This window comes from Microcaecilia unicolor, chromosome 5 (genome assembly GCF_901765095.1).
Source record: "Microcaecilia unicolor chromosome 5, aMicUni1.1, whole genome shotgun sequence".
In the NCBI taxonomy this organism is placed as follows: domain Eukaryota; kingdom Metazoa; phylum Chordata; class Amphibia; order Gymnophiona; family Siphonopidae; genus Microcaecilia; species Microcaecilia unicolor.
This window is the reverse complement of record NC_044035.1, coordinates 126,391,011-126,418,638: the sequence shown is the minus strand read 5'-3', so window position 1 is coordinate 126,418,638 and position 27,628 is coordinate 126,391,011. Positions and strand designations below refer to the sequence as shown.

The window sequence follows — 27,628 nt, the reverse complement described above, 5'->3', positions numbered from 1 at the left end:
GCCCCCAGTGCACGTCACTGGGAGCTGCGTCGGCTCTGCTGCTTCCCTGCTTTCTCTGCCCCGGAACAGGAAGTAACCTGTTCCGGGGCAGAAAGAGCAGGGAACCAACGAGCTGACACCCCCCCCCCCCCAGCGGCATGCACCCGGGGTGGACCGCCCCCCCCTTCCTACGCCACTGTGTGTATGTCCAAGTATTCTAGACATTTATGTGTGCAAACAATGCTAAAAATCAGGCACCTAGTTATAGAATTGCCCTTTATCTGCTTCATGCTACTACTGTGCTCTTTATTCAAAGGGAGCACATTTAGGTTATTCATTATTATAAGAAATGTACATAGTACTGAGGCTATGCTTGAAGACACCAGCTATTGCTAATGATTTCATAGCTTTACTTATTGACCTGGGCCTCTAAGGCAAGAAGAATTAAGCTAGTTTAAAATATGTTGAATTCATTTTGGAAATAAATAAAATAAATCATTCCTTGATGTGAACAGTTTGAATTTCCATATTAAGAGAAATAAACTATACAGATTTTTAGTTTATTAGCTTGATATACCCTCAAAGATTTTGCATATATAAGTAGTTTAGAGTCAAACATATGATAACATATACAATCTAAATTAGAATTAAAATAAAACCAAGAAAATGACCAACAAAAAAAAGCTAAATTAGTGAAGGAAGGAGTAGAATGGGAAAGGTAGCATTCTACAGTCAGCGAAGCAGAGATATAGGACACAGTTTCTTGTAGTAGTCTAAGAACCAAATGCAGAGCTAAAACGTCTTATATCAGGTCCAGGAATCGTCTAGCATATCCAGGGGAAGGGGTACTAAAAGTGGAGCAACACAAAACGTCCAATCTTGTTTTGGTATAGGGTGGTGCAATAGAGATTTTTCTGCACTGATCTGAGAGAGCAAGGTGGGATGCAGGGGGTGAGCACATTGGCTATGAATAAGGGGATACCATGGTAGAAAACTTGGGGTTCCTTTTACAAAGGCACCCTAGCATTTTTAGCACACACTAAAAATCAGTGAGAACTGCTGCAACCACTGGCTTTTGGAAAATGGAGAAAGAATGTAAACTTGGGGAAGGGGATGGAGGAGGGAAGGAAGGGGAAGATGCCAAAACTTGGTCCGGGGAGCGGCATCTGAGCCCTGCCTCAGGCAGCATCTTGTCTTGGGTTGCCCCTGGGGGTGAGCATACATATGTGGAGTGTGTGGGCAAGGCATACAGCTATCTGTATAAATTATAGATTAATTTGCACATTTTTAGCAATTTAAGTGCAAGCATTTACACTAGCTATTTTCCTTTATCGAGTAGACTCCATTCTTGATGTCCACAAATAGATGCCCTTTTATGGAATTGCTCTCTACTTGGATATACATAGAATTTGCCTTCAAATTGACCACTTACCTGTTTATCCCAGCAATTTTGTTACCCATCTTTATATATATCTATATCTACCAATTTGCCCCTTCAACTGTCTATTAAGATGTTTCATTATATCATACTGACATTATGAGCATCATATCTGTTATTTGAATGTGTGCCTATTAAGGTATGTCATTTTGTCTTGTGCTAAACCAAAACCAAAAAAGATCCTCTGGATTTACTGGCAAATTAATTAACAATAACAAAACATGAACCAGGGATATAGTGTCACAAAATAGTACAATGTGAAAAGGAGGAACCCTCAAAATTATAATTCACCCATATTACAGTCTATTTATGGGTTGGCTGTTACGGGGTAATTTTATATTTATTCTCTTTCACAAGGTTACCTCCAGTGCCTGTGTGCCAAAATAAAGTTATGTGAAATAATCAATATTTTGTGCTAATTTTTTTAACCATTCTTTGTCACCATCACTAAGCAATGAATTTAAATCAAAGAGCCTCTCATATATAAACGCCATGTACTTATTTTGACTCAAACAGCTGCGAAGTCTGCAGTTCCTCTTGCAAATATTTGCTCCCCTATAATGTCCAATGCATGCAACTGCCTGAGGAATTTGGGTGAGTTCAAATCAAGTGTCTACAAGCAAAGGTTTGTTAATCTTATATCAATAGAATGCAATGCTTTCCAACAATTATCAAAGGATCCCTCTATAGTGATCCATACAGCGTAAAAAGGGGAATCCATTGTAGTTCAAGACACTTCTAAATATTTCTCAGAGATCCAGCATCAGTTGTGAGACACTCGTTGTTACATCCCTTTTGATAATAATCCCACATCAGAGCTATTTAAATAAATTGCTATTGTAATTTCATCGGCCTGGTCTGAAGGTTGATACAAGCTGACGTTCAATATTTGGCTTGTCTACCTCCTAAAGTTCCAGTTTTTTACACAGTTCCAAAGATTCACAAAAGTTTACAGAATCTACCCCGACAACCCCATAGTGTCATTACGGAACACTATTTTGGAACCATTGTCCAGATTTTTGGATATACATTTGTGACCTGTTGTGAAACAAGCTAAATCATACATAAAAGATACTTCTCAATTTTAAGAAATTTACAGTCAGTATCTGGGACAATTATCAACATAATTTTTGTTACTTTAGATTTAGAATAATTATATTCCAACATACCTCAAGCAGCATTGAATATAGTTCAACACACTTTGCAATGCAACAGAGACCATTGAAAGTTCGTATCCCTACTAAATTTTTGATGAAGTTGGCTAATTTCATTTTGAGGCATAATTATTTTGCTTTTGAATCTCTTTTTTTTCTTTGCAAGTCTAAAGAGTAGTAATGGGTACTGCGGTAGCCCCTAATGGGGCTAACTTGTATGTACCTTTGGAGAACAGCATTTGAATATCTCTGGCTGGTATGATCATATAGTGGTATTGTATCGTTTTATTGACTATGTTTTTTATTTAATTTGGACCAAGTCAGTGTCTAAATTGCATCAATTTGTGGATTGTTTTAATTTAGATAGCCATTTGAAGTTTAACATGATGTATAGCCATTAGAAAACTTCTTTTTTAGATACAGAAGTCTATAAGGCTGACTAACACATTGCTACATTTTTCTAGTCATCATCCCTACAACTTGAAGTGTTCTTTACCAATAGGCCAATTCATTTGATTACGGGGAATCTGTACTGCGGAGATAGAGTTCAAGAGGAAGCTAATATTTTAACATCTAGACTGTACAATAGAGGTTACCCTCTTCATCTTATACACCGAGCATACAAGCGTGCCTGGTTTGCTCAGAGACCTTGGTTACTATTAGATAAGACTAATGACTCTATGGACAAATGTGTATGTGTTTTAAGTTACTCAGATCTAGCTTATCAGATCGCTCAAATTATTTACAAACATTGGACATAATATCCTTTCATGTGATATTTTAAAAATGGCCCTGTGTGGCTTATATCTGAGGTGGAAATTTATGAGACCATCTGGTTCAGTCAGTGTTAAATATGCAAGTGAATACTTCAGTGCATGATAGTGGACATCAGTCTTGCAGGCAATGTCAATTCTGCTCTCAGACTATTTCATGCATGACGTGGCAGAATCCTCAAAATTTACAGGTTTGTAGTCTGAGGCCATTCACTGACTGCACTTCTTTTTGGTATATTTGATTATTTGCCCTTGCAATTTGATATCTGTGGGACATACCACTAGATCAATGAAAAATTGATTAATTGAATACAGGAGCCACTTAAACACCCAAAGAATTACAGATCTTTTGGTCCCTCATTGTTTACAGAAAGGATATCAATTTGTATATCTCAATCGGTGGTGAAGGCGGTTAGCTTAGCAGAGTTTAAAAAGGGGTTAGATGGTTTCCTAAAGAACAAGTCCATAAACCACTACTAAGTGGACTTGGGAAAAATCCACAATTCCAGGAATAACATGTATAGAATGTTTGTACGTTTGGGAAGCTCGCCAGGTGCCCTGGCCCGGATTGGCCGCTGTCATGGACAGGATGCTGGGCTCGATGGACCCTTGGTCTTTTCCCAGTGTGGCATTACTTATGTACTTATGGTTGATTATTGATTATGCCCCTCCACATTTCCTTCTCTACAGTGCAAAATATAAACACAGCAGATGTAAATTCACAAAACTGACACACCATTCACTAAAATAAAATCATTTTCCTACCTTTGTTGTCTGGTGATATTATTTTTCTAATCATCTGGTTCCCAGTGTCTGGTTCTGCATCCCTATGGCAGCCAGTGTAGGTGAGTGATGCAGGTGGCTGTGTAAAGTAGGCACCAGGATTAGGTGAGTAATGCAGGTGGCTAGAGCAGCATTGCCCCCCCTATGATCAGCATTGACCCCGTGACCCTATCCCCTCCCTTCCTCCCTATGCTCAGCATTATCCCTGTGTGTCCTTATCCCTTCTGTCTAACATTGCCCCTTTGTGTCTCTGTCCTTATGCTCCATCCATGCCCATTGTTTCTTCTCTATCTCGCTGAGTCCAGTCTGTCTCTCAAACTCCCTTCTACCAGATAGCTCTCCTCCTCCTCCTCCCCCCCCCCCCCCCCCCCCATGGGCATGGTTCCGTCTCTCCCTTTCTCTCCTTCTCCGTGGTCCAATGATCCCTCTCAGTTGCTTTGATCACTGCCAGTAGCAGAACTACAGTGATTACAGCAGTCTGCCTTGGAGCCTCAGCCTTCCCCTACCGCGCATCCCGTCTATGCAGAACAGGAGGTTGCATCATAGGAATCAAGAGGAGGAGATAAGTCTGAGGCAGACTGCTGTAATCGATGCAGTGTCACTACCAGCAGCAATCAAAGGAGTAGTAGAGATGCCAGCCCTGAACTGAGAGTTGAGGGAGGGAGTAGAGGAGAAAATGCTGCAAAGATAGAAGTTCCTCTCAAATCCCCTGTTGCTGGTAGCTGTGGTGGGCTGACACCACTTTTTGATTTGTGATGGCTGGTTGTGCATGCGGCTGGGGAGGCTTAGCACCCAAGCCTCTTATACCGGGCACCTATGAGACCCTTGCCAATTAGAAATAGAAATATGAAGACAAAATTGGACTGGGAACCCCAAGAAGTTAAAATTAGTATTAGAAGACAACCAAAACAGGGGTTTTCAGTTTTTGCTGACACCAAATCTGCATTTGAAATTGGCTGCACAAGCGGGCCGCATGTATGGCATGCCCCCCCCCCCCCCTCCACACACACACACCTTCTTCTCCCCTCCTTCCCCAGACCCATCCATCCTTTTTCTGTTCCCACTACAGCTCCTTGTAACCCTGGGCAAGTCACTTAACCTTCAAAAAACACAGATAATGAGCCCAGTAGGAACAGAGAAAGTACCTGCATAGAATATGTAAACTGCTTCGGTTATACACAGTATATTAAGTCTTCTCTGTCCGTCCCCCCAAGTCCCATATATCTTCACATTTCTCTCTCTCCCTGAGTCCCATTCATTTGCGCTGTCCCTCTCCCCTCCCACCTAGTCCCATCCAAGTTCTTCTCTGTTCCCCTCCTCCCCCAAGTCTCATTCATCTTTTTTCTGTTCCTCTTCCTCAAGTCCCATCCATCTTTTTCTGTGTTGTCCTCCTCCCCAGGTTCCATCCATCTTCTCTGTTTCCCACCCCAACCCCCTTCCCATCCAGCACAAGTACTGACCAGATGACCAGAATTCACTTTGTGTCCTCAGGACTCACAGCCACCCTTTTCCTCCTCCTCTTGCGTTACAAGACGTATGAGGAGAAACTTGCGGACCTGAACATGAATACCCTGGAAGAAAGAAGAAACAGGGGTGATATGATACAGACGTTCAAATATTTGAAAGGTATTAATCCGCAAACAAACCTTTTCCTGAGATGGGAAGGCGGTAGAACGAGAGGGCATGAAATGAGATTGAAGGGGGGCAGACTCAAGAAGAATGTCAGGAAGTATTTTTTCACGGAGAGGGTGGTGGATGCTTGCGGGAGGTGGTAGTGATGAAAACGGTAACGGAATTCAAACATGCGTGGGATAAACATAAAGGAATCCTGTGCAGAAGGAAGGGATCCTCAGGAGCTTAGCCTAGAATGGGTGGCAGAGCTGGTGGTTGGGAGGCGGGGCTAGTGCTGGGCAGACTTATACGGTCTGTGCCGGGGCTGGTGGTTGGGCGGTGGGGATAGTGCTGGGCAGACTTATACGGTCTGTGCCAGAGCCGGTGGTGGGAGGCAGGGATAGTGCTGGGCAGACTTATACGGTCTGTGCCAGAGCTGGTGGTTGGGAGGCGGGGATAGGGCTGGCCAGACTTATACGGTCTGTGCACTGAAGAGGACAGTACAAATAAAAAAGTAGCACATATGAATTTATCTTCTTGGGCAGACTGGATGGACCGTGCAGGTCTTTTTGTGCCGTCATCTACTATGTTTACGTTCTTACTGCCCCAAAGAAATTTTAAGGGTCACTCAGTCACAGGCCAGTCTACTTTCACTCCTGCCTTTCCATTTAGGTGATGAGGGAGGGAGGGTTGCTAGACTACCATGGATTTGTAATGTTGGGGATTAGGGGAATCAGGCAGGGGAAGATGGAAGGGAGGGGTCATTAGACTACCAGGGCATTTTGTGTGTCTTGGGATGGGGGAAGGAGGAGAAATCAGGTCAGGTCAAGATGCTGCTAGACAACCAGGGCAACTAGCTCTTGCACACTGTCTCAAACCTGGTAGTAAATTTCTCACATTAAAATGCCTTGTGGACATTACCAAGGAATAACTAATAAGCTTGTTACCATATACATTTTAATATTCTTTAAGCCAACGTCTACCATGCAAGTTAACTCTGGTGCTGAATATTTTCTGTATCAAGCACCCACCAAAGTGCATGCTGAGCTCTCGTTAACTCTGTGCTTCTGCCGCTATAGCTTTCTCCATCTGCCCATTAGTGTTTTTTTTTTTATTTTATTGAGAAACAAAACAGCAAAGTAACAATTAGTAATAACAGCAGTATTTTCAAATATCTCTCCTGTATCTCCTTCCTGAGGAAGATTGGTCCCTCAGTTTTAAAGAAAGCCTTTACTCTCCAGTAAGGGCAAAAGGTCATTAGGTCCATTTTGAATGGAGGTTTAATTCTTTCATGTGCCCAGTGGATTCAGGTGACAGGGTATTAACCCCCCAGGTCCTACAGGTTTTCAAATCTCAGCCAAAGAAAAATAAAAGGAGGAACCTCAGCTCTGACAATATCTAAAAAGAGGCTCACCTTGTACCGGTCTGGATCAGGCACAGGAAGCAATAGTTAGTCATTTGCTACTAGTCTCCCTAACTCCAAGCGCTTGCTGCTGCTGTTGGCTTACACTCCCACTGCATATTCTGTGCGCTTCTACCAATGTTCTGCTAATGAAGAGGCCACTGACATCATCAGAAAAGGGTCGGGAGCTGCCAGCAATGCAGTTGCTCTGTATTGGCTAACCATGGACACCGTACAGCTGACCTGACCAGGGAGGCCTTGTGGAGTTCCACAGAGTCAGAAAAATGGGCACCAACACTGTATCACGCTTCACAGAAGATGGTAAAGTATGAAGGGCTGTCAGTTCACTGATAGTATTTGATTATTTCAAATAACAGGGGCAGCATGGCAGTGGGTCCCCTTTACAAAGGGGCCCGGAGCAACTGCGCCTTTTGCCCATTGGTAAAAGTGGCCCTGCCTTCAGCATGTTATCATTATTATTGGAAGAAAGCTTTGCAAATGTTTCTTGTTAATAAAGTTATTCTAATTGCTGACATCATTTTTCAGGAAGTACAAAAATTGCCTGGAGCCTAAATGCTATCACGCCATTTTTTTGGAGCCTTGAACTTTTGGCATCACTTACAGTAACATTCAAATTTGAGATATATACACTTGTTTTGAGCTCATCCAAATCCCTAAGGCAGTCACATGAGACAAAACCTATGGCTTTGGGTGTTATAGGAGAGCAAATTTTTGAACGAGGAACTGCGAACTTTGCAGCTGTTTCAATCAAGATAAGTATATGGTATTTAATTTATATCGCTTAGATTTGACTAGAACTAGTGCTTTTTCTGTTATAGCACCAGTAGAATGGAATAAGTTGCCCTTACGTTTGATGGTTGAATCTAAGCTTGTGGACTTTAAAAGGATATTGAGAGATTATTTATTTTGTTAGGCGTTTTTTTGTGCCCTCTTGATCCTGCTGTCCCATGGACTCACTTTATGCTGATACTCTGCTGCTGCTTATTGTTGTTATTATTCATAGGCGTAGTTTGACTGTTTCATTTGGGGGGGCAAAGAATGGGCGGAGCATATTAGCATATCATTTGCATATATACATATGCAAATGAATATGCTAATGTGGAGGAAGGAATTGTAATTTACAGGCAAAATATCACAGATGCACATTTCAAAAAGCTGACACATTTCAATTAATAAATTATGAATAAAATACTTTTATCTACCTTTATCATCTGTTCATTTAGTTTTTCTATTCGCTTTGGTCCCAGTGTCTTCTGTTTTATGCAGTGTCTTCTTTCCAGTAGGCTTCCCTCTGCTCCCCAACTTCCCCAGTCCCATCCATCTCTTGCTCCTTCCCTCTGCTCCCCACCCCTCCCAGTCCCAACCATCTCTTGCTCCTTCCCTCTGCTCCCCACCCCTCCCAGTCCCATCCATCTTCTGTTCCTTCCCTCTGCTCACCATTCCTCCGTCCCATCCATCTTCTGTTCCTTCCCTCTGCTGTGCCTGACCTCTCCCAAACCCATCCATCTCCTGGTCCATCCCTCTGCTCCCCACCCCTCCCAGTCCCATCCATCTCTTGCTCCTTCCCTCTGCTCCCCACCCCTCCCAGTACCATCCATCTTCCCTCTGCTCCCCACCCCTCCCAGTTCCATCCATCTTCCTTCTACTGCTCCCCCCCCCCCACGAGGTCCAAGATCGTGACTCCGTTTACCCCCTCTCTTCCTCCCTCCCTCCGGCGCAGGCAACAGTCTTCAGCTTTTTCAGCGTTCCTGGCAGCGGTAGCGATGTACACGCTGCCTTCGGTCTGCCCCGGAAGCCTTCTCTTCAAGTTCCTGTTCCCACCTATGCGGGAACAGGAACTTGAAGAGAAGGCTTTGGGGCAGAGCCGAAGGCAGCATGTACATCGCTACCGCTGTCAGGAACGCTGAAAAAGACTGCTGCCTGCGCCGGAGGGAGGAAGGAAGAGAGAGGGGTAGACGGACACGCTCCCCTCTGTCCGCTTGGCTTCCCTGCCCTCTCTGTCTGCGTCCCGCCTTCCTCTGAGGAGTGCGTGCCTGCATGTGTTGTTGGTTTTTTTTTAAACTAATGGCGCGGCGGCGCCTCGTCGTCGTTTTGGGGGGGCATTGCCCCCCCTCGCCCCCCCCCAGTCTACGCCTATGTTATTATTTAAAGTTGCTTATTTGTGTTTTTATGATGTTTTTTGTATTTCTGCTTTGAATAAAGGCAGAGTATAAAGGTTCAATTATATTCTATATAAGATAGGCTTTTCCTTATTTAATGTTCTTGCTGCATTTGTACTCCACATTTTCCCACCTATTTGCAGGCTCAATGTGGCTTACACTATGTTGCAAAAGGTATAGTCATAAACAGAGTAAGAGGTATGGTCTAATTTAACATATTACTGTGTAAGAAATAGTGATGGTGACAAAGAATTTTTTTTTTAAACATTAGCACAAAGTATTGATTATTCCACATAACTTTATTTTAGCACATTGTCACTGGAGGTAACTGTGAAAGAGAATATATATATATATAGCAAAGCTCCCGGCCACTGGGTGATTCTGAAATGCAGCCCTCTGCTGGCCGGGGTTTTACTTGCCAATCTCCTCGGAGTTCCCTCAGCTCCCAAGCCAAGCCATGTATTGCAATTGGCCAGGCAAACTGGTCAGCCACAGACAGCTCCAACCAAAGCAGTTCAAAACACCTTTTGGTAAATCCCTGGTAACTCCAACAAAAACAGCACAGAAACCAACAGTTCAAAACAAAAGGAGTTTCCTTTATCTTCCCCTCCACAGGATATTCTTCAACTAAGCCCTTTTGAAACTCCCTGGCACTTGGCTTCAGGAACATCTGTAAAGACACATGCTCTTCCTGCTCTCTACCAGGCCCTAGGCTCCTGAGCAGGACTCCAGCTAGTCTTCTCCCAGTCACTTGCAAGCACCCACCACTATATCTGGGGCTCCTGCCTTACTCAGGGTGACTCCTCAGGCATGCCTTCCTTCGGCTGGAAATCCTCTCCTGTCCAGTCCAGTGTGCCCCGGTCACCCCTCTGATCCACGGGCCGTGACCCCTCGCACTCTCCTGGAACTTCAACTAGGATTCTCCAGCCTTCCCATATATGCAAATGAGACAGTCATCAAAAGGCAAATTCAATTTATTAGACTATACTGCAGTCTTGTGGAACCCACTTCTTTCCAGCCGTTAGTCATCTAGCACAAGTTCTCTCACTGAGCCCATCTACTGTGGGGAACCTGGGTCTAGTGTCTAACAGCCTCCACCCCTGGATAGGACTTTCTTCACTCACATTGACCTTACAGTCCTATCCTCCACCCCACAGCTGTTAGTTCATTTTAAATAAGTCACAAGTTCATCAACACATGGCCTGGTTCACAAGTCCATCCCCCACAGGGCCTGGTAAGTACCTTTCTAGACTTTTGCTGTCCTCAGGCTTCAGTCAGTCTGGGTCCCTCCATATTCTCCTCCAGCAGGCTTCAGGCTCTCTAGGTTCCCATCTCCTTCTCCTTCCTGGCTTAGAGGGTGCTTTATATAGGGTGGCCAATAATCCACCCCACCTCTATAGGCCTCTCCTCCCTACTTCCACAAAAGGTCCAGACCCAGAACTCTCGCCAACTTTCCAGCTTCTACTCTGAGAGTTCTCCCTGGTGGCCTCTTCAGGGAAGGACAGGTCCTATACCACGAGCACCCCCTAGCTGTCCCTTCAGGTCACTACACTGGTATATCCCCTTTGGTTCCCTCTAGTGACCAGAATGGGCATATCCCAAGTTTTCAGGTGGAGCACACCCTCTGGCGGTCTCCTCAGGGTAGGGCGGTCACTGTGTTTATCACTATATATATATATATATATATATATATATAACTACCCAGGAAAAGCCTGAACTCATGAATAGGCTGTAATATGGGTGAATTAGGATTCTGAGGGTTCCTCCTTTTCACATTATACTATTTTATGATACTTTGTCCCTGATTCATATTTTGTTAATGTATTTTCTTTTGTGCTGACCACATGCTTATCATATCTGTTATATGAATGTTCTAATATGTTGCCTATTGTAATGAACTGGAATTGCATGCATCATTTCTGTGTTACAACAATATTCCTCCATGCTGCATGTTATGTTTTATTATTTGTATCCTTCTGGCTTTTATAATCTCTGGTATATGATTGCTCTACTGTTCTGTTTTAATGTGTATATTTCCGACACTGCATCATATTATTCCTATTATTTGGATTCAATTCGCCTATCTCCAAGTTTACCTCATTGATTGTATTCATGTTTTTTTACATAAGTACATAAGTAGTGCCATACTGGGAAAGACCAAAGGTCCATCTAGCCCAGCATCCTGTCACCGACAGTGGCCAATCCAGGTCAAGGGCACCTGGCACGCTCCCCAAACGTAAAAACATTCCAGACAAGTTATACCTAAAAATGCGGAATTTTTCCAAGTCCATTTAATAGCGGTCTATGGACTTGTCCTTTAGGAATCTATCTAACCCCTTTTTAAACTCCGTCAAGCTAACCGCCCGTACCACGTTCTCCGGCAACGAATTCCAGAGTCTAATTACACGTTGGGTGAAGAAAAATTTTCTCCGATTCGTTTTAAATTTACCACACTGTAGCTTCAACTCATGCCCTCTAGTCCTAGTATTTTTGGATAGCGTGAACAGTCGCTTCACATCCACCCGATCCATTCCATTCATTATTTTATACACTTCTATCATATCTCCCCTCAGCCGTCTCTTCTCCAAGCTGAAAAGCCCTAGCCTTCTCAGCCTCTCTTCATAGGAAAGTCGTCCCATCCCCACTATCATTTTCGTCGCCCTTCGCTGTACCTTTTCCAATTCTACTATATCTTTTTTGAGATACGGAGACCAGTACTGAACACAATACTCCAGGTGTGGTCGCACCATGGAGCGATACAACGGCATTATAACATCCGCACACCTGGACTCCATACCCTTCCTAATAACACCCAACATTCTATTCGCTTTCCTAGCCGCAGCAGCACACTGAGCAGAAGGTTTCAGCGTATCATCGACGACGACACCCAGATCCCTTTCTTGATCCGTAACTCCTAACGCGGAACCTTGCAAGACGTAGCTATAATTCGGGTTCCTCTTACCCACATGCATCACTTTTCTCCGTTTTACTATTGTGTATAACAGTTCAAATTCAATTCAAATCAATTATTGCATCTGCTAATATCCCCTTTCCAGGGTTCAGTGCAGTTTACATTCTAGGTGAGACAAAAGCAAATAGTGTTAGTGTGAAGTATGAGAAACATTACAGACCATTGATGTAATGCATGAGACTAAAAACATTAAGGGAAAAATAATGAATGATACTAGGAGGTAGAAGTCATGATGGATTGTTATGAAGCAGTCTTAGGAAAAAGAGAGGTTTTTAACCTCTTCCTGAAATTGAGGTAGCTGTTTTCTGTTCTGATGGGAATAGGTAGAGAGTTCCATATTTTGACTCCAAGAATGGGGAATAGAGAGCTGAAAATCTTCTGATTTTGAACAGCATCAGTTGTTGTTTCAGTCTGTTAGACTGGACCAGATATAGCGAAGCTGTCTTAGTCAGCAGTTCAAAGGTCAAACCCTGTAGGATTTGAAAAACTAAACAAGCAGCTTTGAACCCGAGTCTTTCTGCTGTGGGAAGCCAGTGCTGTTTGTTTCGATGAGTTGAAACACTAGTATATCTATTCAATCTGTATTTAAGTCTAGCAGCTGTGTTCTGTATGATTTGCAACTTTTTCTGATATTGACAAGTAATACCAAGAAATAGAACATTACAGTAATCCAAGTGAGGTAGAACTAACATTTGGACTAGTAGAGCGAAGGATTTTTGGTCTAAGAATGATCTGACTAGACATAGCTGTCTCATTTTGAATAGTATTTTCTTCCATAGCTGGTTAATACGGGAAGAGAAGGTAAGTGAAGAATCAAGCAAGACCCCTGGTACTCTGGTTTCAGATTCGACTGTAAAGATTTGACCATTGGTTAAAGATATTGATGATGGGACCTCAACTCCCTGATTTCAGAACCACAGGACCTTGTTTTTTTGCACATTTAATTTCAGTTTATTGATCAGGGCCCAGGTGCTAACAGCAGTCATACCATTCTACAGAATGAGTTGGATCTATGTTTGTTGCTGTCACTGGTAAGAGAAGCAGGATATTATCCGCATAGGATAATAGTTTCTCATTAAGTCCCAGGTGTATTGAGGCAAGGGATGACAAACAGATTGAACAGGTGAGAGGGGAGACCCCTGCGGGACCCCGCAAGTAGGAGAAGTTGGAAAGTTGGTTGTTTTGCTTGACAGAACAGCTTTGATTTGAAAGGAATTCGCTGAACCATTTGAACACAGTCCCTGTTATTCCTATCTGATCCAGGCGTTCGAGTAGCAATGTGTGGTCAACCATATCAAACACTCCTGATATATCGAATTGGTTCCCAAACTTGTCCAGGAGGATCCCCAACCACCATGAAAACAGATTTCCATTCAGATTTCATTCATGTATATTCATCATGGAAATCCTGAAAACCTGACTAGTTAGGGAGCTTCCAGTACAGATTTGGGAACCACTGGTATATTTTAACAACATTGTAAGTTTTATATGAAACTGTACACTGCCATGAGTGGATCTGTTCCTAAAGGCTGTTAATAAATCCCAATAAGTAACAAGTTCTCCTTCTGCCAGTATTCAGAGGCACTGTCATAACAGTTCCTCAGTTTCCATGAATTATCAGTCTTGTAATTTTTAAAGTTTTTTTCTTTTGTTAACTGTTTCATTTCTTCCATGTAGGTGTTGTAGAAGAATCTTTTATAGAGTCTGACCTAGTTCAAGTCTTGCACAAACTCCTAAGAAGAGAGACTGTGGGCCCAGAGGTGAAATATAATTCATTGAGTCTATTCTGCAACTTGCTAAATTCAGGTAATTTATCTTACTATTCCTGTTATGTAAAAATCAATCTTCTTTTTACAAGATAATAATATTCATTCACAGTCTCTTCTATCTGTAGGCCAAGTACTTTATCCAACTTATTTTTGCCGTGCTTAGAAATAAGAGTTAACTTGATGGGTTTCTGTTCTCATCTATATAAATAATTCCCACCTCTGAAGCTCACTCCATGCCAGACTGAAGCCCCCCTGATTAAGCCTGCCCCTGAAGCCCCCCCCCCCCGTAGGGTTCGTAGGGTGCCCCACCCTCAGCCCCGCCCACCCTGACCTAATTCTCAACTCCAACGTTCTGAAGCTCACTCCGTGGCTTCAGTGCAGGGACCAGGGTTCGTAATGGTGAAGCCTTCCATCTCTGGCCCTCTGTCTCTGGCCCGCCCTCGCGTCACAACATAATGATGTCAAGGGCGGGCCCCGCCCTCGGTCTAAACGTTATGACATGGAGGATGGGTTATCAGACCACAGGACACCTCCTCCAACGTTCCGAAGCTCACTGTGGCTTCGCTGAACTTCAAAACAGTCGCTGACATTGAGGGTGGACCCTGTCCTCGCGTCTAAATGTTATGACGTGGAGGGCGGGTTATCAGACCGCAGGACACCTCCTCCAACGTTCCAAAGATCACTGTGGCTTCGCTGAACTTCAAAACAGTCGCTGATGTCGAGGGCGGGCCCCGTCCTCGCGTCTAAACGTTATGACGTGGAGGGCGGGTTATCAGACCACAGGACACCTCCTCCAACATTCCGAAGATCACTGTGGCTTCGCTGAACTTCAAACAGTCGCAGATAAAAACAAAACCGTTAAAAACAAAACTCCGTTTGAAAGGTAACTTTTGCTGCTACACAACGCTGGCTCTCAGCGCCCGACGGAGGCAGGGAGGGACATCCTACAACTGGCAGGGAGAGGAGAAGGGGGCAGGGGACCCTGGAACTGGGAGGGGGGCCAGAACTGGGAGGGAGGGAGGGTGGGTCACCCTGGAACTGGGAGGTAGGGAGGAGGAAGGGGGTGCACCCTGGAACTGAGACACAGGGAGGGAGGGGGCCCACCCTGCAATTCGCAGGGAGAGGGGAAGGAGGGGGCCCCCTGGAACTGGAAGGGGGGCCACCCTGAAACTGGGGGACAGGGAGGAGGGGACGGCCAACCTGGAACTGAGAGGGACGGGGGGGGGAGAAATACCCTGGGACTGGGAGGGAGGGGGGCCCCTGGAACTGGAAGGGAGGGGGAGGGAGGGGGCCCCCTTGAACTGGAAGGGAGGGGGGCCCCTGGCACACACTGTCATTTTTACACACACACACTCGCACCCAGTCTCAATGTGTCTGTCACACACTCACACACTCTCGCACACAGTCTGTAAAATGTACACACTCCAACGAAAACCTTGCTAGCGCCCGTTTCCTTTGTGTCTGAAACTGGCCTTTTTTCCTAGTATAAGAATAAAGAAGGAGCTGCTGTGAATGCAACTGACTGAGCAATTTGTGATGGTTTCATAGTTTTTAACAAGAGACAATCTAATTGCTATACTAGACATGAGCAATATAGAACCTTATATATAAAAGGTAACGGAGTGTCAGGAGAAGGAATACAGTGGGGGAAATAAGTATTTGATCCCTTGCTGATTTTGTAAGTTTGCCCACTGACAAAGACATGAGCAGCCCATAATTGAAGGGTAGGTTATTGGTAACAGTGAGAGATAGCACATCACAAATTAAATCCGGAAAATCACATTGTGGAAAGTATATGATTTATTTGCATTCTGCAGAGGGAATAAGTATTAATCCCTCTGGCAAACAAGACCTAATACTTGGTGGCAAAACCCTTGTTGGCAAGCACAGCGGTCAGACGTCTTCTGTAGTTGATGATGAGGTTTGCACACATGTCAGGAGGAATTTTGGTCCACTCCTCTTTGCAGATCATCTCTAAATCATTAAGAGTTCTGGGCTGTCGCTTGGCAACCTCGCAGCTTCAGCTCCCTCCATAAGTTTTCAATGGGATTAAGGTCTGGTGACTGGCTAGGCCACTCCATGACCCTAATGTGCTTCTTCCTGAGCCACTCCTTTGTTGCCTTGGCTGTATGTTTTGGGTCATTGTCGTGCTGGAAGACCCAGCCACGACCCATTTTTAAGGCCCTGGCGGAGGGAAGGAGGTTGTCACTCAGAATTGTACGGTACATGGCCCCATCCATTCTCCCATTGATGCGGTGAAGTAGTCCTGTGCCCTTAGCAGAGAAACACCCCCAAAACATAACATTTCCACCTCCATGCTTGACAGTGGGGACGGTGTTCTTTGGGTCATAGGCAGCATTTCTCTTCCTCCAAACACGGCGAGTTGAGTTCATGCCAAAGAGCTCAATTTTTGTCTCATCTGACCACAGCACCTTCTCCCAATCACTCTCGGCATCATCCAGGTGTTCACTGGCAAACTTCAGACGGGCCGTCACATGTGCCTTCCGGAGCAGGGGGACCTTGCGGGCACTGCAGGATTGCAATCCGTTATGTCGTAATGTGTTACCAATGGTTTTCGTGGTGACAGTGGTCCCAGCTGCCTTGAGATCATTGACAAGTTCCCCCCTTGTAGTTGTAGGCTGATTTCTAACCTTCCTCATGATCAAGGATACCCCACGAGGTGAGATTTTGCGTGGAGCCCCAGATCTTTGTCGATTGACAGTCATTTTGTACTTCTTCCATTTTCTTACTATGGCACCAACAGTTGTCTCCTTCTCGCCCAGCGTCTTACTGATGGTTTGTAGCCCATTCCAGCCTTGTGCAGGTGTATGATCTTGTCCCTGACATCCTTAGACAGCTCCTTGCTCTTGGCCATTTTGTAGAGGTTAGAGTCTGACTGATTCACTGAGTCTGTGGACAGGTGTCTTTCATACAGGTGACCATTGCCGACAGCTGTCTGTCATGCAGGTAACGAGTTGATTTGGAGCATCTACCTGGTCTGTAGGGGCCAGATCTCTTACTGGTTGGTGGGGGATCAAATACTTATTTCCCTCTGCAGAATGCAAATAAATTCATATACTTTCCACAATGTGATTTTCCGGATTTAATTTGTGATGTGCTATCTCTCACTGTTACCAATAACCTACCCTTCAATTATGGGCTGCTCATGTCTTTGTCAGTGGGCAAACTTACAAAATCAGCAAGGGATCAAATACTTATTTCCCCCACTGTATGTACTTTAAGGGGTATCATCAATGAGTACTTTGATTATGCGAAACTGAAGAAGTGTATTACCCTTTTTGGTATATTTAAGTGCCCTGGAGCTGTTGGGCACCACTTCACATTATATATTTCAAGGAACTTTGGGTAGGGGAGGAGGGACAGATTGGGTAGTGGCGTTAGGGGTGAGATGGGGGAAGGAAGGGCAAGGGGGAGCAGAAGGATTGGGGGCTTCCTATCATTATCTCAGCTATTTTTGAGCATGTTTAGTAGGTATGCTATAGCAAAACATTACCTTAGCAATGGGTTTGCTTTTATTGATTTGAAATAAAAACCTTGTTTAAGAAAACACCACTTGTGAGAGGACTCTTTTGGATCCACTGTCTGTGTGTTTTGGCTTTCATTTCTCCTGTGGAGAGATCACCTTCTGTGGGTGTTGGTTTCTTTGGAAGGCTCATTTGGCGGATGTCTGGCACACTCATATTTCATTCATGCTAGGGCGCACCATGAATATCCTTAAGATCAGAAAGTGTTAAGGGGGAGTTACTCATAAAAGAGAAGGAGACCCATAAAAGATTCTTAGATGTTATGTTTCTGCCGGTTTGGCAGGGGAAGGGGTTATATCCTTGAAGGTTATCCTCAAGGTTGAGAGCATTTCCAAATGCATTCTCTTTTGTCTAATAAGGAATACCTTTGTCCTTCAAGTATTCCTCCTTCCCACCTACTTCCCTTGGTAGAGAGACAGAGTAGCAGAAAAAACAAAAACAATGGGGGCCACCACAGGTACACTGTTCTAAACAGACCTCTTTCCACTTGTGACAGAACAGTGTGTTTTAAGCATGTAAACTGCCTAAATTAATTTGGAAGTGTATTTCTCTAGTTTGACCAGTAGGAGGTGCATGTTTTTGCTTAAAGCTGTTACAGAGGACTGACCTCTCTTTCTTTTAACTAGCACACACATAAAGGAAATGCCTGTAATGATATAACCAGTCTTTTTGAAACCTGACTGTTCTGGACTCTGATTGGCCCAGGAGCTTTTTTTTTTTTTTTTTTACCTCACTGACTTTTTCCCCAGTTTCAGCTCAGGTGGTGAGAGAGAAAGCTCTTTACTGAAGCCCTATAAAAATCTGTTATATTTGATAACTGGTGAGCAGCTATATGTTCTGATCTCCCCAGGTACTTTTTAGAAAGTAAACAAATGTTTAGTTAGCATTATAATTGATCCATATTTCAGTTACCCGTTATTGTTTGCTGATTGTGCATTTTTGTTCATTGTTCAATATATATTTAAGACAATTAACAATTGTTTATTGACTCTGCCTGTCTGGACTGATAAGGAATCCTGGTGGTTTGTGTGTTGGGTCTGTGAGTGCTTCCTGGGAACTGTGGGACCACTGGGAGTGTGGCCCCAGTAACCTAGAAATCACTGGGGATATGTTGATAGCGGGAGACTCGTCCAGAGTCAGTTGTGACTCAGCCGGCGGGAGGAGGGTGCTAATGTAGAGAACAAGCAGCAGATGCAGGTGAACCTGAGCTGTGCTAGGGATAGACCCTCTAAGTGGCCACAGGTTAAGCCCAGGCAGGTGGCTAGGTGTTTCATGGCACCACTGTTGCTTATTATCCAATGACTAGGTTTCACTGCCCAAGTAATATTTTATTAACTGTGGCAGAAGGCAAATGACCGTGTGTGTGCCTAGGTAGTAAAGGTTCAATGTATGAGGAAGGCTGTCAATGATATATTCCGTTCAAGTCTTTGTCTTGAATCTTTAATGTAGAGTTAGAATTTCCCAATGGAAAGTACTAATGCAAAAGCCATGTCATACCAGCTGGCAACAACAGCCTGAAGGGGATAACATATTTAGATCTAGTGTATATTTTACATGTAATTAATCTTCTTATTCCTTATTAAATTTAACTGGAAACAGATTCTAACACCTGAAGACCATCTATATGGCAGCAAACACAGTTTCTGTGTCCCATATTTCAATGTTAAGCAGGGTATATATTTATGAAATAAATATATACATAGTATGCCTACTATATTAGGCTGATCTGATTCTTTAGCGAGAAAGAGAAACAAAGAAAGACAGGCATGTGCCTTCATTACCCTGTACTCCCAATCTTCCCCTCTGCATCATGGCATTTACTGATCTGGCAGCATCAGAAGCATTTCATTTCATTTTACCTGGTGCTGCTACAAGTCAGCTCAGGCTGTGCTACTGGTCCTTCAGCAGCAAGAACTAATGAACCATCATGAGGATTAATAAACTAATAAGCCTGTATTTGGCCCCAACAGCACTGAGAGTTAAGAAAGAGAATCTACCATCATATCTCCCTCCAAGATGAAGAACCCTAATGCAAAGCATTTAAAAATTTTAATCTTTAAAAACGGTGCTCTGGGGTCAATTAGGGGGTGTGTCAAGATGGTGACACGCTGAGAGCCGCGGGTGAATGCGTTCCCGAGTTCCCTACCACTTTCCTCTTGTTTGTGATGCCTCACATGAAACGAAAGGGGACCGTCAAAGCAGTAGCCTCGACTGCTAGGACATCGTCCCCGTCGCAGCAGACTCTCGAACGCTACACCATAAGGCCACCTATTCAACTTACCGAGAGGGGCCCCGCTGCTGCTATGGGAGAAGACACCATTAGCGACCTGGGGCTGGAAATATCACTCTCCCCTCCGGAGGTTTATCCACCGCCGCACCCAGAGGATCGTCTTCTCAGACGGGTACAGCCTGACCCGGAAGTGGTTGAGTGTTTGCTCCCGGATCGAGGAACAGCAGAAGCGAATCCTTCAGGAGGCCTGGATTCTGAGAAACTCCAGGCTGTGAGACTCAAGCCAGCGCCGGTATCTCTGGAGAGTATTTGGGAAGCTCTCCAGAGAGTGGAAAGGACGGTTGCCAAGTCATCTAATGAAATAACAACCTTAGTAAGTACTGTTGAAAATCTAACGCTTTCCTTTAATACAACAAAGCAGGAAACAACAGAGCAGTTAAATGCTCTTAAACAAGACATTTCTAAACTACAAGAAGTTTCAACAACGGTTATAAAAGATAACCTCTCCATACATCGTAGGCTGGAGCAGATAGAAAATTATAATCGTAGGCTAAATCTACGATTTTTGAATTTTCCTAAAGAAATGGGTACAACCCCCATACGATGCCTTTAAACTATATTTACAAGAAATTTTGAACTTTACCCCCGAAACCATACCTTCGTTTAATAAAGTATATTATATACAAACGAAAAAAACTCCAGAAATTCCACTACAAGCTATTCCACGGGAACATCACGAAGAGGGAGCATTGAACATTTCTGAGCTATTAGAAACGACTTTAAATGAAGACTCTGAAAAAACTACTTTAATAGTATCTTTTATTTTTCAACAAGACTTGGAAGCGGTGAAACGCATGTACTTCAAAAAAATACAATCTCTGTTCCGGGGGAAAAAAGTTTGGATGTATCCAGACATTACAAAACAAACACAGGAAAGAAGGAAATTATTCCTATCAATGAGATCTGATGTGGTAAAATTGGGGGCTTCCTTCTATTTAAATTACCCATGTAAATGTGTTATTAAATATGCTGGTCTTAAATATGTTTTTTACCAGCCGGAACAATTGAAGGCATTTATTAATTTGAAAACAATTGGTCTGAGGCAGCCATGGGCATAATTATATATACATAAGAAATGATATTAAAAGCTTGAAGTTTGAATTCTCTTCAGTCCTGCAGGTAAAGGAATGCAGGCTGGTTCAGATTACTAGAAGTCTAGTTTGCCGGGCTGGGTTAGAAAGGTCAGAGACAGGAATTTCTTTCACCCTGGTAAATGATGAAAGCTAGCTCAACATCTGTATATTATTAGGCATGCTGAGCAGCCTTTGTAAGCTCTGGCATGAGCCAGATATATTGTAGTTTACAAGATAGAAAATACTATTTAGAGAGAGAGGCAATAGATTAGTATTTACAAGTTTTTGATATTTAGAATATGTCTTATGAGGATGCTCATTTTAGAATATGTTTACTCTGTGTAGTTAAATGTAGAATACCTTTTTAAATCTAATGTTACTCTCTGCTGTATTTTCTAAGCAAAGACTGCAGTGAAGAGGCCAACATGTGTTTTGAGTTTTCTGTGGTCTTAGCAAGTTCTGTGAAGGAAGCTGATAGGTGAAAGAGGTCAGAACTAGTCAGCTCTCTTCTCCTTGATTAATTATAGGTAACTGTAGGAATAGTCCTGAAAGTATATCTGTATGCTATTAAGTAAGACTGACTTTTGACCTCTTTAATGAATGCCAGAGTCCAGTAAGCAATTTAAGCTATAGCTGAGAAATCAATCATGATGAGAATATAAGAGTTCTAGTGCCATATTGTCTGGCTTGAGGGGCCCCAGGTTAGAGGTCAGTTTGAGGAATACCAAACCTATGTAACTGATATTTCAAAAGTAATGATTGGTTGAGGCAAAGTGACCAATCTATTCCTTAACCAATTGGAGAGTAAGGGGGGGCTAGGCTAGGAGGGGGATAGAAACTGTATTTAAGTAAGAGCAGAAGCAGTTTACGTCAGAAGAAAGGAAGAAAGCTGGAAGACAACAGGAGAGACAGCAGAAGAGAAGCAGCTGAGACAGAAGCCACATGACACAAAAGAGCTGAGAGAAAGAGAAGAGAGCTAGAACTGATGTCCTGCTTTGTTTGCTGGCAAATAAAGAAGATTACTCTCTCATACTGGTGTGTGCTGTCTGACTCCTGAAGTATCACAAATTCCTATCTCAATTCCTGCAACAATTCTTGGTGGCAGCGGTGGGATGAATCCTGCATTAATCCCAGCACCCAACTGACTGGAGAACATTCGCCGGGTATGTATTTTGTATTCTGTATTATAATTCTAGCTAGAAAGTTGTAAACCAGCCCCCTCAAAAATTGAGGGAAGGAGAGCCTGATCAACTCTCAGCGAAGGCCCTAGTACCTTCTAATCTAGAGGAGATTAGAAGCGAAAACGCTTGAGCTTATCTGTATCTGAGAAATTTGAAATTGTTGGGTGGGATTTTCTGTATGGAATGTGTGATGCGTGAATGATTAACTGAGTGCGGACTTCTTATAGCTGCGTTTTCAATTAACGCGAGTTCAATTGGCCAGCGACAGAAGGAAGCGATTGTTGTTTGTTCTACCCTTTTGTTTCCGGATCTGCGGACCCCTTACCGCAAATCCAAAAACTCCCTCCCTTTTGTGTGTTGTAACTGTAAGCATTATGGGTGGGACATCATCTAGACAAATTGCTACCCCCCTAGATTGTATGCTTAAGAATTTTAAAAAAGGATTTTTAATTAATGACTATGGACAGACTTTAAGCTCAAGTACTCTAAGAACCTTGTGTGAAGTTGAGTGGCCATCTATGGGAGTGGGGTGGCCCCCTAGTGGCAGCTTAGATATTGAAGTAATCCGGAAGGTCTACAGCATAGTTGTAGGAGAACCAGAATATTCTGAACAACTCCCTTATATAGATTCCTGGGACAGCCTTGTGACTGACCCTCCCTCGTGGTTGAAAACTTATATGGGATCCCCAGTAAAATTCATGTTAGGCCAAGTTCAAAGAAAGATTAGAAAATCTAAACTAGAAGAGGGAAAGAGCCCCAGGAAGCCTACCACCCAATCGGTGGCTTCCGCCCCTACCCTGTCCGAGAAACCCATACTCTCTGATGACCCCTCAGACCTTGAGCCACCACCTTATGGCCCATTGTTGGGGTTCCGTGCCACCCCTAGAGATCCACGCCGCCCAGCCCAAGCCTCTCCAGCACAGGCTTCTCCGGATAGTTCTTCCCCTCCTGTGCAAAACCTGCCACACCCTAGGTTGGACTTTTCACCCAGTCTCTACCCTCCTCTGCCACATCCTCTCCTGTTAACCTCCGAAGACCCACTTTGGGCTCCACTCCCTGACTCCTCAACTCCTGACAGCCCAGCCTCTCCCTCTAGTACCCCTACCCACTCATCAGGGGCCCGGCATCCCTTTCAATGGACTGACTCACCTGTGACCACCTCTCAGTCTATGAGTACCCCTCCCCATCCCTCAGGATTTCAACCTACCTCCACTGAATGGGTTAGACCCGCTGCAATTACTTTTGAGCATGATAGGAGGGTAGCTCCTAGCTCTACCTCAGGTTCCATTCCCACCTCCTCGAGAGTTCTGCCACTTCGTCAGGTAACTACCACTCGACCGAATCCTAATAATCAGGGTCAGGTTATACAGGCACAGGCCTACCAGTATGTACCCTTCACAACCACCGATCTCCTGAATTGGAAGACGCATTACCCCTCTTATACTGAAAAGCCTCAGGCAGTGGTGGACCTAGTGACTAGCATTATGGCCACCCATAACCCAACCTGGACTGATTGTCAACAACTTCTCCTGACCCTCTTCACAACTGAGGAGAGGCGGAAGATTTTGCAAAATGCTGAGGCCATCACGCGAGAGCGTGTCCCCGGGGGGACACAGGACCCAGAGGGGTGGGTTAGAGCTCGGTTTCCTCGCGCAGCTCCAGTTTGGGATCCAAATGATGGGCAGCACTATGAACTGTTGTCTGGCTATCGCCGGGACTTACTGGAAGGTATGAGGAAAGGCATAAAGAGGCCCATTAATCTGGCAAAGGTCTCTGAAATTCTCCAAGGGGCAACTGAATCCCCTGGGGCCTTTCTAGAGCGACTAATTGAAGCCTACAGAACATACACCCCATTTGACCCTGAAGCCCAAGAAAACCAGAGAATGGTGAATAGTGCATTGGTGGCCCAGAGTATGCCAGATATCCGGAAGAAGTTGCAGCGTCAGGAGGGATTCGCAGGGATGAATACCACCCAGCTAATTGAGATCGCAACCAAGGTTTTCATTAATAGAGATCAGGAGGTGCGCCGAGAGGCTGACCGGAAGATGCAGAAGAAGGCCGACCTTTTAGCGGCAGCCATTACTAATTCCACCCTTAACCGAGGTCGACCTCTAGCTAATGGGAAGCCAAAGTGGGACCCCGGACCACCAGCCAGGCCCCGAGATTCCTTCAATCAATCCCGGCCAAGGGGGGAGAATCCCAGACCAAGATTGGAGAGGGATCAGTGTGCCTATTGTAAGGAAAAAGGGCACTGGAAAGATGAATGCCCCCAGAGGCGCCAGGGACTGAGAAGGGGACCAGGAGATCGAGGAAGCCGAGGCCGAGTTCGAGAGGGAAGATATGAGCCTCCTGAATCTGACATCATCGGGATAGCCGAGATGGCAGAATGGGATGAATAGGACAGACTGGGTTCCTACAAACTGGGCTCCCAGGAACCTATGGTCAAGTTAACTATAGGGAGCCGCTCAATTCCATTCATGATTGATACAGGAGCTGAACATTCTGTTGTGACGGAGCGATTAGCGCCTGTGTCTGGAAAAACTGTCCGAGTGGTGGGTGCCACGGGGGTGCAGAACCGGAGGCCCTTCCTGACAACCCGTAGATGCCAATTGGGCTCACACATAGTCACTCATGAATTCCTGTATATGCCAGACTGTCCAATCCCTTTGTTAGGTCGAGACCTGCTGTCCAAGCTTAGGGCCCAAATTTCCTTTGACTCTGATGGCCAGACTTCAGTCTCCTTTCGGCCCCCAGCATCCAGCCCTAAGGGTATATTGAGTTTCTGCTGCCCCCTTGAGGAAGAATGGCGGCTGCATCAGTCGCATGGCCAAGTTGACCTACTCCTGGCAGACAGCTTTCAGGTTAGTGGGGTATGGGCAGAAGATAATCCCCCAGGGTTGGCCCAAAATATTCCTCCTGTACATGTAGATTTACTTCCAAGTGCCCGGCCAATCCATCTTCGTCAATACCCAATTCCCAGAAAGGCTCTGGAAGGGATTCAAGCACATCTGAATCGTCTGTTATCCCATGGAATTATTCGACCTTGCCAGTCTCCATGGAATACGCCATTGTTGCCAGTTCAGAAGCCAGGGACTGAGGACTACCGGCCAGTCCAAGACTTACGAGTGGTTAACAAATCCACTATTTCATTACACCCTGTAGTGCCTAATCCATATGTCCTGCTAGGATTGATACCTTCTGGAGCTACCCATTTCACGACACTAGACCTAAAAGATGCCTTCTTTTGTATTCGGGTGGCCCCCGCCAGTCAATTGCTTTTTGCCTTTCAATGGGAAAACCCAGTAACAGGAAGGAAGCTTCAGTATACATGGACTCGCCTGCCACAGGGGTTCAAGAACTCCCCCACCATTTTTGGGACTGCCCTAGGGCAAGACCTTAAGACTTTTAAATCTGAGCCTTCCAGGCGAGTTTTACTCCAGTATGTAGATGACCTCCTGATTGCAGCAGTGACCCAGGAAGAGTGTTTTGAGGCTACTAGAGAATTGCTGGAGCTACTCTTGGATGCAGGCTATAAGGTCTCACGCTCAAAGGCCCAACTCTGTCAGTCAGAAGTGAAGTATTTGGGCTTTTGCATTTCCCAGGGAAGTCGGAGACTGGATGCTAGTAGGAAGCAAGCGGTAGCTGCAATTCCCCAACCCAAGTCCAGAAGGGAAGTTAGGGAATTCCTGGGAGCAGCTGGATTCTGCAGAATTTGGATTCCAAATTTTGCATTGATGGCGAAACCCCTTTACCAAGCCACAAAGGGGGGTGAAAAGGAACCATTTGAATGGGGACCTACTGCTCAACAATCCTTCATTGCCATAAAGAAAGCCCTACTCCAAGCCCCTGCGTTGGGCCTTCCTGATGTGGAGAAACCTTTCTCATTGTATGTCCATGAGCGACAGGGGGTTGCTCTGGGTGTGCTGACCCAGATGATGGGATCCTGGCAGAGGCCTGTTGCATACCTGTCTAAACAGCTGGATGGAGTGGCTAAAGGATGGCCAGCCTGTATGAGGGCCATTGCAGCAACAGCCTTACTGGTCCAGGAAGCTGATAAGTTGACCTTGGGGCAAGAACTGGTTGTTAAAGTCCCCCATGCAGTTCTCACCCTCATGGAGTATAAGGGCAACCACTGGTTTACAAATAACCGCATGGTTAAGTACCAAGCTAGCTTGTGTGAGAATCCACGGATACACCTGGAAACAGTGGCTACATTTAATCCTGCCACTCTTTTGCCAGCATCTGAGGGACCACCGGATCATGACTGTATCCAAACTATGGATGAAGTGTACTCCAGTCGACCAGATCTTAAAGATGTTCCGTGGAGGGACCCAGATGTAATTTATTTTACAGATGGAAGCAGTTATGTGGAGAACTCCAAGCGATTGGCAGGCTATGCTGTGGTGACAGAGGACAAGGTGATAGAAGCGAGAGCCCTGCCCCAAGGAACTTCAGCCCAGAAAGCAGAACTTGTGGCCCTCATACGAGCTCTGGAGCTAGCAGCAGGACTGGTAACCAATATTTATACTGATTCTAAGTATGCCTTCACAACCCTACATGCTCATGGAGCTTTGTATAAGGAAAAGGGACTCATAAATGCTGCAGGCCAACCTGTTAAGTATGGACCCGAAATACTTCAGCTGCTAGAGGCTGTTTGGGCCCCCAAGAAGGTAGCTGTCATTCACTGTAGGGGACACCAAAGAATAGATACTCCAGTGGCCCGAGGGAACCGCCATGCTGATCGGGTGGCCAAAGAAGCTGCTCGAGGACCCCCAGCAAGTACTGTGACTCCCCTGTTCCAAATCCGACTGCAAGAATGGACACCTATGTATACCCAAATGGAAGAGAAATGGGCTCAAGAAGAAGGTGCAGTAAGGAGACCTGATGGCTGGTTACATCTCCCTGATACCAGAGTTCTGGTGCCACGCCATCTAGCTTGGCCTGTAGTGTCTCAAGCTCATGACCTATCACACTTAGGGAAAACAGCACTAGCCCGCCTACTCAATCGAGTAGTGGTGCTGGAAGGATTGGATAGTCTGGTTGCCACTGCCTCTGCCCGATGTACTCTCTGTGCCCAGAATAATGCTCGTCAGGGACCCCGTATTCCACCAGGAGTTCAGTCTAGAGGACTAACACCCTTTGAGTCCCTAGTTATAGACTTCACAGAAATGCCCAGGAGCGGTAGGCTCCGATACCTCTTAGTTATGGTTTGTACCTTTTCTGGGTGGGTGGAAGCATATCCTACAGTCACTGAGAAAGCCACAGAAGTAGCTCGAGCTCTCCTTAGGGATGTCATCCCCAGGTATGGACTGCCCCTTGCCATAGGTTCAGATAATGGTCCCGCCTTTGTTGAAGCTACACTTCAGGCCCTGTCCCGCGCATTGCGCATTACCTGGAAATTGCATTGTGCCTATCGTCCCCAGAGTTCAGGGCAGGTTGAGCGGGCAAACAGAACCTTGAAAAATAGCCTAGCAAAGAT

The 27,628-nt window shown here is 44.9% G+C and overlaps 1 protein-coding gene across 1 annotated transcript in view; it reads left to right on the top strand.

Annotated features, from left to right (window-relative positions):
- The window catches only part of LOC115471279 (rap1 GTPase-GDP dissociation stimulator 1-like), a 135,705-nt gene that overhangs the window by 98,432 nt on the left and 9,645 nt on the right, over positions 1 to 27,628 (top strand). The window contains exon 12 of the mRNA XM_030204980.1: positions 13,969 to 14,097. Within this exon, the coding sequence (XP_030060840.1) occupies positions 13,969 to 14,097 (129 nt within the window). The remainder of the gene's footprint in view (positions 1 to 13,968; positions 14,098 to 27,628) is intronic.